This window comes from Salvia miltiorrhiza, chromosome 1 (genome assembly GCF_028751815.1).
Source record: "Salvia miltiorrhiza cultivar Shanhuang (shh) chromosome 1, IMPLAD_Smil_shh, whole genome shotgun sequence".
NCBI lineage: Eukaryota > Viridiplantae > Streptophyta > Magnoliopsida > Lamiales > Lamiaceae > Salvia > Salvia miltiorrhiza.
Genome location: NC_080387.1, coordinates 24815797 through 24827129, shown reverse-complemented (window position 1 = coordinate 24827129; position 11333 = coordinate 24815797). Strand labels below are relative to the sequence as shown.

Sequence of the window (11333 nt, the reverse complement as noted above, 5' to 3'; positions counted from 1 at the left end):
GTTCGCGCGCCCTCAGTCATTTCTCTCCTGCCATGTGGAGGATCGTGTCAAGTCAGACCCGATTTTTAGGTGAGACCAATCTCACCACCCAAGACTTCCTCATAAATTTTAGTTACCATATGTCATAAATGAACGCCATTTCAATTACTCGAAATAAATTGCTTAGTAATTATGGTCAATAACAAAATATTACTACTAGTCAATAACGATGTTCTATAAGGAGGTGTTTGGTTTGAGTGATAAGACATAATTGATAAAATAATCCACCTTAATCAGGTGTTTGGTTTGCATGATTGAGCCTGTGATTGATAACATGACTCATATCTAATCACCCAAATGAGTGATTGTTTATCACCCCAAAAGTTGGATGAATTATTTAATCACTCATCTAATCCTATCAATCTTATCAATTTTATCTATCACATCCACCAAACTAAATGCCTCCTAATAAGTTTACCATTGACAATCAAATTAGATAATTGCAGATCATAGCTCAAGTCCTTTATAATCATAAACTTTACGTGAGTATTCTTCGACGTTTATAATTTATTTTTCAACATCTACATGACTTACACACTACGAAGGCTCCATTAATCATTTAATAAAAGGGATTGTGGCAAAAAAATATATGAATTTTGATAATAAAAAAAATTTGTACTCCTTTCGTCTTTCCTATTTTGAGACGTCTCTACCTATCTTGAGATATTTTTTTTTATTTGGCAAAAGTTTTACTCTTTGTTGACCTTTTCATTTTTTCACCAACCACACTTAACATAATAAAGTTTTGTCTCAAGATAGATGGGACGAGGGAATAGTTTTCATGTAAACTTTCAATTAAGCCAAAAAATACATGAACTTATATTTTAGTTGCAATTTTCACATGAGTTTGACTTCCGGCGAAATTAGAACTTTTTTTATGGTTGAAATTAAGTCAAATATATTAAGTTTTGCATTTTAAACCTCCGAGCTTCTAAATATTCCTCATCATTAGAAAGTACACCAATATCAGGTGAACTTCCAACTATCAACTAAGCTATAATTTTGTCGAAAGTCAACTCTGATGTAAATTACGACTAAAATATAAAATTATAAATTTTTTAAATTAATTTAAAATTCAGATAAAAATTGTTTTTTTTTTTTTATCAAAATTCGTGTATTTCTTTTTTACCATAACCCCTTAATTAAACCCTGAGAATACCTCCCCAGAAAAAGAAATTAAGGAAAAAACTTGTCGAAGGTTTTTACCTAATGTCGCAAGTGTTTTTAGGCAAATATTTGCATGTGGCCATACAAAAACAATCCCAACTATTGGTGACGCATCTGTAAGTGCCAATTATGCAATGAGTGGTAGATGTTACTCAAACTAAAATTACAAATGTCACATCAAGGTTTTATTAATCATTTTTGTATCCAGAGATGACTGTCACTTAACATACTAAATGGAAATAATTAATTGGAAGTTCAATTATTTATCCATTTAACCAAATTGCTACATCTTCTTCCTTCATTTTTACTCCCATAAAGAAAAGGCAAAAAGAAAAAAAAGGAAAAAAAAAGGAGAGAATTAGAAAAGAATTGGAATTCCACAAGTCCACACTCTCTCTCTCTCTCTCTCTCTCTCTCTCTCATATCTGTGCACAGAATAGTACTGTTACACACTCCAGCTGCAAAAGAAACTGTTAATTATCAGATCAAAAACCCATTGAATTTTACTCAACTCGCCTTTCCCTGATCTCCCATTTTCTCTCACAACTCGCATCTTCGCCTCACCGCAGCCGTCAATCGGCTTCGATATTACCCTCTCCTACGCCGTCGATTTATTCACGACTTCATTCTCCTACTTGGTTACTAACTCACGTTTACTCGGCAATTGGCGAGCTCTGCAGTTGTACCTTGTGCAATTCGCGCGGTTACTCTGCTGCCGACGGCGTGCAGTTGACTGGGAGTTGAGTATTTTATGAGTGTGGATGGTGGATGGAGGAGGGTTTTCATTTAGGGCTTGTTCGGGAAAGCGGAAATTTTTGTTTTGATGTCACGCGCCGCCGATAGGATGAGCAGCTCCGACGTCAGCAGAACTGGTGGCCCAATCGAGAGGGATATTGAACAAGTATAAATTAATTGGCTTGTTATTACCTTTTGGTTTTATGAGCATTTTAACTCTCGGGTGTTGGATTGAGCTGTATTAATTTCTCTATTGCTTAGTGTGTTTGTGGTGATAGTTTCTGTTCATTTGGGTTAGCTGATTGCGTTCTTCGAATTTTATTCAAATTGCTAATTACTATACGCATGGGCTTGTTTCTAGTTAGAAATTCATAAAGAGCTGGCTAGAGTTTGTAGTTCATAAGGATAAAGATCAATATCATTATCAGGGTAAAATTAGGTATAGTCACATTCTGATGTATTTCATGGGATGGATTGGGTTGATGGTGGCGTGGGTGGGTTGAGGTTGGGGGTTTGGGGTTATGGCTCTTCTTTGATATTGCTGGAGCTCTTTAACAATTTTTCCTTCTTATGCATATTTGTGGTGTCGTGTTTCTGTTTCCTAAGATTTTTATACTGCGTAATGCAAATGCACTGATAGCTGAAGTTACTCTATGCAGAAAGGCTTCATTTGCTGCTTGCCGTACTGGCTATTTGGTTTAACTAAGTACTTTTTTCTAAGTGGATCACCAGCCTTTTAAACTGACATGATTTTGTAAAAGCATGCTCTAGAAGTAAGAATCAGAAAGCTATAAGAGAATCCTCAGACTTTTGCTTGGAGAGAAAGATTTTGAAGATGTGTTCTAATTTTCCGGCGTCTTATTTCTTTGATTCTCTCACCGATTTTATTCCAATCATCGATACTCAGGTCAAAATACTTGACATCAACTCATGAAGTATCCATTGACAAGATTTCTGAAAATTTCTGAGAATTTCTTTAAGCTTAATTAAGTTTTCTTAATTATTGTTTGCATGGCATGGGTATGCCAAACATTACTTATATCTCACTCCTGGCACTCCCATGATTGCTGGCTAGTGGCCTTGTCAGTTCCACAACACGTTCACACTATACTTTTGTATCGCTGGCGTCCCATATATTATATTTATAGTTCATCCAACTTAAAGATATAAATGATAAATTGGCCAATGTTGCCAGAAGTATGCAAAACATGGAATGGAGCTCAGTAGACCGAGTTAAAGCATGATGATAGTCTTGGTTAACCTTCATGATTATCTTTCTGGGCAGACTTATGCAACATCATTTCATTTTTGGGGTGCATGAATTAGTACAATCTTCATGTGTCTGAATAGCTCCTAGTGAAGTCTCAATTGATATCAAAGCTTCAAATGATGAAGTGATTGCTCAAATATTTTGTTCCTTTAAAGTTCCTAACAGCTCAACAATATTTTTCATTTTCTGAGCACTTGATCATCATGTACTTATAGTGGTATGATTTTTCTTTTAGTTGTGGTTGCTTTAAGCTTGAAAAACGGAACTTTGACGTGCTGATCTTCTGCATTTTCATTTAATTTGACTTAGGATTTTTCACTGAATTTCTTAGTTTGAGGCTTTGTTCATTATATTTGTAGTATTCTGTATAGTTAACTGGAATTATACAAAATCGCTTACTTTCTATTTCATTTATTGTGTCCAACAGGCTATGCTAATCTATTGTAAATTTGCTGATTTTTATGACAGGCTATCACAGCTCTAAAGAAAGGGGCATACTTACTGAAGTATGGGAGAAGAGGGAAGCCCAAATTTTGCCCATTCCGTCTGGCAAATGTAAGTCCATTGGATATTTAAGATTTTGGCTTTTGGGATTTTCTTTGTCACTTCAGTTTGTGACATTACAATAAGTTATGGATGCAATAAATTCCAATAGTCTTCAGTTTTTAGCTCATATGTTTCTCTCTATTTAATTTTGTTTTTGTTTTTAAGGTTCATGAAACTATGTGTAACCCTGTTGCCGCTAAATGTCATACATGTATATTGACATCTTGTTTACTTCTTGATGGTTGTGTACAACACAGCCAACAACAAATGCATGCTCTGATTAGCTGCTACTTTGTAGCAGTTGATCGATATGCCCCTTAGTATCTAGACTTATAGCATGTGTGAAACTATTGATTTGCAAAAGTGAGGATTGATCTATTATTGTTTTCACATGTATAATTTAATATACTAGCAATGATTTAAATCTACATTTCAAGTATAACAACCCCCCTCCCAAAAAAAAAGTAAAAGAAAGAAGAACAGATAAAGGGAAACAAAGCAATATGTTAAACTTGTGGAACCTTTCTCTCCTTGATTGTGAGGATTTAAAAAAAAAATATGCAGAGTATATTAACTATTGTTGATTCGCGTGATAAAAAATAAACTCTAGGTAGTAGGTTGATTTCTTCTGCTAGTAAGGGAGCTGGCATGGATGACCTGGGGTTTAGTTTCATTTAAGACTTGAGTTGGATGCTTCAAGTAGCACATTGTCATAAACTTCTACTACCTTTATTCAATGCAAGTCTGATAATCTTTCTTAAAGTTCACTAGAAAGGTTTTCTTATTTTGTGTAAATCTGATAAGTACTATCGAATATGAGCTGGTACCCTGATCATTAAAAGCATTAAACACATTTAGCATGATTGTTGAACCCTGGCACATTGTTAATTTGTTATTAATTCCTTAATTTTTACCATGTTATTTGTGGTCTGGTTTTGCTCTTTTGAGAAATCTTGGAAAGACATTGTAAAAATCTAACGAGTGCTTTTGCTTTATTTCAGGATGAATCTGTTCTTATATGGTTCTCGGGTAAAGAGGAGAAACACCTTAAACTTAGTCATGTTTCCAGAATTATATCAGGGCAACGGACTGTGAGTTTCCTATTTCTCGTACCTCATTGACAGCTTATGCACAATAACTTTTCATGTTAATTATGGTTCACCATATGATTTTGTCCCTGTAGACTCATATGTCAAATAATGCTGCAAATCTAACATGACTACAAGAAACTCTACTCTGCGGTCCCTCAACCTGTTAGAATCAAACTAGATCTTGTACGTCTATTCAGGAAGCACTAGGGCTTGTAGATCATATGTTTCCAAGTGAGACAGATGTATCCCCAGCTCCTATAGACTTCACTTACTTAATAAGACAGCCCAACCAGATCCATGTGCCAGCGGTACTTTATGGCTCATCAATATAGTTCTGGCCAAATAATTGATTTTAGGACTATTTTTTTATTGTGCTTAGAGTTTGAAATATTCAATGTAATTTTTTATCGTATTGCTGAACTAATCTAAACTTTTAACCTCCATATGCTGAAGTCTATTTGGGTTTGGGGTACCCTTATGAATCTTTTAAAGACGAACTGAATCATTTACTGTTAAACTTACAGTTTGGAGATTTGAGCTATCTGAATATGATGTTATTTGATTTGTGTAGAGTATGTGCGCAATTAATTTATGAGTCCTGTTAATACATTTCTGGGTAAATACTTGAATTGCCTTCTTCATATTCTGACTATTTGTCTCCTGTTCCAGCCAATTTTTCAAAGGTACCCACGACCTGAGAAAGAATACCAATCATTTTCTCTTATATACAATGACAGATCACTTGATTTGGTAAGATTCTCTTTGTTATCCTAAGTTCTTCGGAAAACAAGTATTTGGGCCATTGCTCTTTCTCTGATCATTTAATTTGAACCATTTTCCTTTCCTTTTGTAGATATGTAAGGACAAGGAGGAAGCTGAAGTCTGGTTTAGTGGCCTTAAGGCACTGATTTCACGAGGTCACCAGCGGAAGTGGAGAACAGAATCAAGGAGTGATGGAATCTCTTCTGGAGCTACTAGTCCTAGAACATACACAAGAAGAAGTTCGCCACTGCACTCCCCCTTTGGAAGTGGTGATAGCTTGCAGAAGGTATACTGCTTTCATTATAGCCACACTTCCTCTTTTCTGATTTATAGGCTAGACATTTGTATGCTCTTCACTCTCTTTTTTTTTCTAACTTTTTTACCTTTTCTAAAGTAAACTTTTGCAACTTGAAATCACTTTACCAGGATGGTGGTGATCAACTTCGTCTCCACAGCCCTTATGAGAGTCCTCCAAAAAATGGTTTAGATAAGGTATTTTCTGATGCCATAATGTATGCTGTGCCTCCAAAGGGTTTCTTCCCCTCAGATTCTGCTAGTGGTTCGGTGCATTCTGTGTCTTCTGGAGGTTCTGATGGCATACATGGTCACATGAAAGGAATGGGGGTAGATGCCTTCAGAGTGAGCCTTTCTAGTGCTGTAAGCTCATCAAGTCAAGGTTCTGGTCATGATGATGGTGATGCCCTGGGCGATGTTTTCATTTGGGGAGAAGGCACTGGGGATGGTGTTATTGGTGGTGGACCACACAGAGTTGGAAGTAGTCTTGTAGTGAAAATGGATGCATTATTGCCCAAAGCATTAGAATCTGCAGTTGTATTAGATGTTCAGAACATAGCTTGTGGTGGACGGCATGCTGCCATAGTGACTAAACAGGGAGAAATATTTTCTTGGGGTGAAGAATTAGGAGGCAGGCTTGGTCATGGCGTAGATGCCGATGTCTTGCATCCGAAGTTAATTGATGCACTCAGCAATACAAATATTGAGCTTGTTGCATGCGGTGAATATCATTCTTGTGCTGTTACACTTTCAGGAGATTTATACACTTGGGGTGATGGTCATTTTGGCCTTCTAGGGCATGGCAATGAAGTTAGCCATTGGGTGCCAAAAAGAGTAAATGGGCCACTGGAGGGAATACACGTTTCTTCAATCTCATGTGGGCCTTGGCATACAGCTGTTGTGACTTCTGCTGGGCAGTTGTTTACTTTTGGTGATGGAACTTTTGCAGTTCTTGGTCATGGAGATCGTGTAAGTATCTCAAAGCCGCGAGAAGTGGAATCTCTGAAGGGTCTACGCACTGTCCGAGCAGCCTGTGGTGTTTGGCATACTGCTGCAGTTGTTGAAGTAATGGTTGGAAGCTCAAGTTCAAGTAACTGTTCTTCAGGCAAGCTTTTTACATGGGGAGACGGCGACAAAGGTCGACTTGGACATGGTGATAAGGAATCAAAGCTTGTGCCTACCTGTGTTGCTGCTCTTGTAGAACCTAATTTTTGCCAAGTTGCTTGTGGGCACAGTATGACCGTGGCTCTTACAACCTCTGGGCATGTATACGCCATGGGGAGTCCAGTTTATGGACAGCTGGGAAACCCTCAAGCTGATGGGAAGCTCCCATGTCGTGTTGAGGGAAAACTCGGGAAGAGTTTTGTGGAGGAGATAGCTTGTGGTGCCTATCATGTGGCTGTGTTGACTTCAAGAACTGAAGTTTATACATGGGGAAAGGGAGCAAATGGTAGGTTGGGTCATGGGGATACGGATGACCGAAATTATCCAACTCTGGTTGAAGCTCTGAAAGACAAGCAAGTAAAGAGTATTGCTTGTGGTACTAATTTCACTGCAGCTATCTGCCTTCATAAGTGGGTCTCAGGGGTCGATCAGTCCATGTGTTCTGGCTGCCGCCTGCCATTTAACTTCAAAAGGAAGCGTCACAACTGTTACAACTGTGGCCTTGTTTTTTGTCATTCATGCAGCAGCAAGAAGTCACTTAGGGCTTCTATGGCGCCAAATCCCAATAAACCGTATCGTGTTTGTGATAATTGCTTCAGTAAATTGAGAAAGGCTATTGAAACTGATAATTCATCTCAGTCATCAATAAGTAGAAGAGCAAGTATGAATCAGGGAATTAATGACGCTAAAGACAAAGATGAGAAATTGGATACAAGATCTCGCCCTAATCTAGCTAGGTTTTCTTCAATGGAATCCTTGAAACAAGGGGAGAGCCTTTCCTCTAAAAGAAACAAAAAACTGGAATTTAATAGCAGTCGTGTATCACCAATCCCAAATGGAAACTCCCAGTGGGGGGCTCTTAATATCTCAAAGTCTTTCAATCCTGTATTTGGTTCATCCAAAAAATTCTTCTCAGCTTCAGTTCCTGGATCAAGAATTGTTTCTCGAGCAACATCACCAATATCACGACGGGCCAGTCCTCCTCGCTCTACTACACCAACCCCTACTCTCGGAGGACTTACATCACCTAAGATTGTTCTGGATGAGGCAAAGACGACTAATGATAACCTCAGCCAAGAAGTTATTAAATTAAGAGCACAGGTAACTTCCTTGCAGTTGGTTCTGTATTCTGTTACTGCTACTTATTTTAATGTCATTTATTTGTTTATGGTGGTTATACATGCCCTACATTTTTCACGTTTATGGTTTTTATCGCATTGAACTCTTTCTGTTGGTTGGGGATGAATTTATTAGGGTGGACATGTTTTTCATCTTACCTTAATCAGCTAATAGTGCACAGCCTCAATCTCTGGTTATCTTATATAAGTGATGGTGCTGAATAGGAGACCTATTATTTTATAGGGAGTTACATAAGTTTCACTTGAGATAAATGTTTATGTGGACAAACTTTTACTTTTCATTGAAATCGCTAGCATGTATTCTACATTTATCAAGGAAAAGTTATTTCTTTTCTTTTACGCGGGACAGCTCTAAGTTAAATATATTGTGGTTCTCTGATTATATGTGCTGCTGCCAGATATAACTATGGCCGTCTCAGATAGCATTGAAATATATTTTGTGTGCAGGTGGAGAATCTCACTCGGAAGGCTCAACTTCAGGAAGTAGAGCTAGAAAGAACAACTACACAGCTGAAGGAGGCAATAGCAATTGCAGGGGAAGAGACTGCGAAGTGCAAAGCTGCAAAAGAAGTCATAAAATCACTTACTGCTCAAGTAAGAAATAATTCTGTATAAAAATCTAGATGACAATTCAGATGTTTACTTGCACGTATTTCTGTAAGAGAATGCATGTTTTCTTTTTTTGACAGCATGGAAATAAGCCTGTTTTATCTAGCAGTCAAGATAACTTTACTTGTACACCCTTTTTTTAATTAAAATAATCTCGGGTTCATATGTCCTTTTTACAGTACAACATAGACTTGGCTTTCTTCTATTTGTTATACATTTTCTGCTGAACCATTAGTCAATAGTGAGGGGATACCCAAATGCTTTGAAAGATGTCATGACATGTATATCAGGAAGAAAAAATATCTGTATATATATATATATATATATATATATTTGCTTTCACATATCTGAAGCCCACATATCCAAGAACACCTTAGCTAGTACTTCACTTTTTTTACATTCTTCCTTTTTAATTTCGGCCCTCACACTTTTATGATGTTGAACTACCTGGAAGAATCAACTGCTAGTAGAAATATTCTTACCTTGTAGAGATTCTTGATGTTGCCCATCACTGTTAAGATATTTGTTTGCTGTCTAGTGCTGGAGCTAATTAATTGGCTTTTTCTTGTTCCTTCAATAGCTTTGGGAATCTCGTTCACAAAGTTTCTTTTAGTTGTATAATCCTGCCAGATGTGGATGAAAGTCCAGTTCTTGAACTCTTCTGAAATAATCTTTGAAGTTCTCATTGATATAAATGGTCATGTCTGCTAAAAATTAATTCATAGGAGCTTGATGATGTTTTCTATTGTGCAGCTGAAGGAAATGGCTGAAAGACTTCCTGTGGGTTCTACCAGAAGCACCAAATCTCCGCCCTTCAATCCACTTATTCCCCCTTCAATACCTAATGATGTTTCAATTGTTTCTATTGATCGAGTGAATGGTCAAACAAATACCTTGGATCTGGAATCAAATGAGTCAAACAACCCATTGCTTACTAATGGGTCTGGCACTGCAAGTAATCGCAGTTTGGGTCACAGCAGACCAGCACATACAGATGGAACAAGAAATGGTAATAGACCAAAAGAAAGTGATCCTCGTAGTGAAAATGAGTGGGTTGAGCAAGATGAGCCTGGTGTTTATATCACTCTTACCTCGCTACCTGGAGGACTCAAAGATCTGAAGCGAGTTCGTTTCAGGTATGTTGCATTCAGCTTTAGCCTATGTTTTTTCTAATGTAATACCTTCCAATTTAATGTTTAATTTTCCTAATATGTCTCGTATAACTACATAACCATTCGGTCCATTCCATAGCGAAAACACCTTTTTTTTTTTTTCATGTTATTGAACCATGGTTTAGAATATATAGCAGTTTTTTTCATCTCTTTTCTTTTTTGGTATACTAGTAACTATAAAGTATGTCCTGGTCTATCATTTGAAGAGGTGAGATGATTAGTTTAGGCCAAAATGTTGAAAATGTAAAGCATGGAGGATTCCTCCTGACTTTGTTGTGAAATGTTTGAATGCAGTCGGAAGCGATTTAGTGAGAAGCAAGCAGAAACATGGTGGGCAGAGAACCGGGCAAGAGTATACGAACAATACAATGTGCGGATGGTTGACAAGTCAAGTGTCGGCATAGCTAGTGAGGACTTGGGACATTAACAGTGCACGTTGTGTATGTATATGATTTTTTTTTTTTTTTTTTTTTTTTGGGGGGGGGGTGGGGGGTGTTGTCGGTTCTCCCCTCACGTCTGAAGAGTTATTAGTGATGGTTGGAGGGTTGGGGAGGAAAGGTTTCTAATGTTTTTTTGGGTTGTTTAACCTCTTCTAATATTCTTGTTGATGGTTGACAGTGGTTTATCATTTTTTTTCCCCAGAAGAGCGTTGCGTGGGGTTTGACGTTTGAGGGTGAGAAATGTAAATTCTTCATAGGGTGGGGTGGTGGCTCTAGTTGTGAGCACCTTCCATGTATATTCTATAAACCAAATTCATTCTCTACTGCTTTTTCTTTTCTTTTTTATCTAACTTGCTTACATTGTTTCTTTAATTTGTATTTTCATCATGTGTTAGTTTGTTAATTTGCGTCACAGCATTTGTCGAAATCTAGATACCTTATTATATTATGTTTCACTCATGATAATAAATAAAAGGATTGATGGTAGATGATAAAAAAAAATAAAAGAGAAACTATACCCATCAATACAAATATTTTTTTTAATTAGCATGCTTAATAAAATTGAAAATAAAATAAATAAATAACATAAAAAAAAAAAAAAAAAATCCTACCTGCCATCCCCTCTCTCTCTCTCTGCAAATTAGATCAGCCACTACAAATCTCTCTCGCCGTTCCTTAGACAATGCATGTTGCAGTTCCATCACCACCTCTCGCCCACGCCGTAGATCCACTGCCATCTCTGTCATTCTCTCTCTTGCAGTTGAATCTACCCTCCCTTGACGTAGAAAGCAGGTGGTGGTGGTGGTGGTGGTGGTGGTGGAATGACTGTGGTGGCGGCATTTCTAGATCTAAAGCGCGTTCTTCATCACTCAAAACACAGAAGCACGATTGTGCATTTGAATTCG

The 11333-nt window shown here is 37.4% G+C and overlaps 1 protein-coding gene across 1 annotated transcript; it reads left to right on the top strand.

Annotated features, from left to right (window-relative positions):
* The first annotated feature begins 1571 nt into the window (after positions 1-1571).
* LOC131006431 (PH, RCC1 and FYVE domains-containing protein 1-like) lies at positions 1572-10800 on the top strand. The gene is made up of 9 exons (XM_057933600.1): positions 1572-2107; positions 3680-3766; positions 4759-4848; positions 5518-5598; positions 5702-5896; positions 6037-8169; positions 8655-8801; positions 9570-9952; positions 10283-10800. Exons 1-9 carry the CDS (start codon positions 2030-2032, stop codon positions 10413-10415), a joined length of 3327 nt encoding a protein of 1108 aa, XP_057789583.1. The 5' UTR covers positions 1572-2029; the 3' UTR covers positions 10416-10800.
* Positions 10801-11333: the final 533 nt, after the last annotated feature.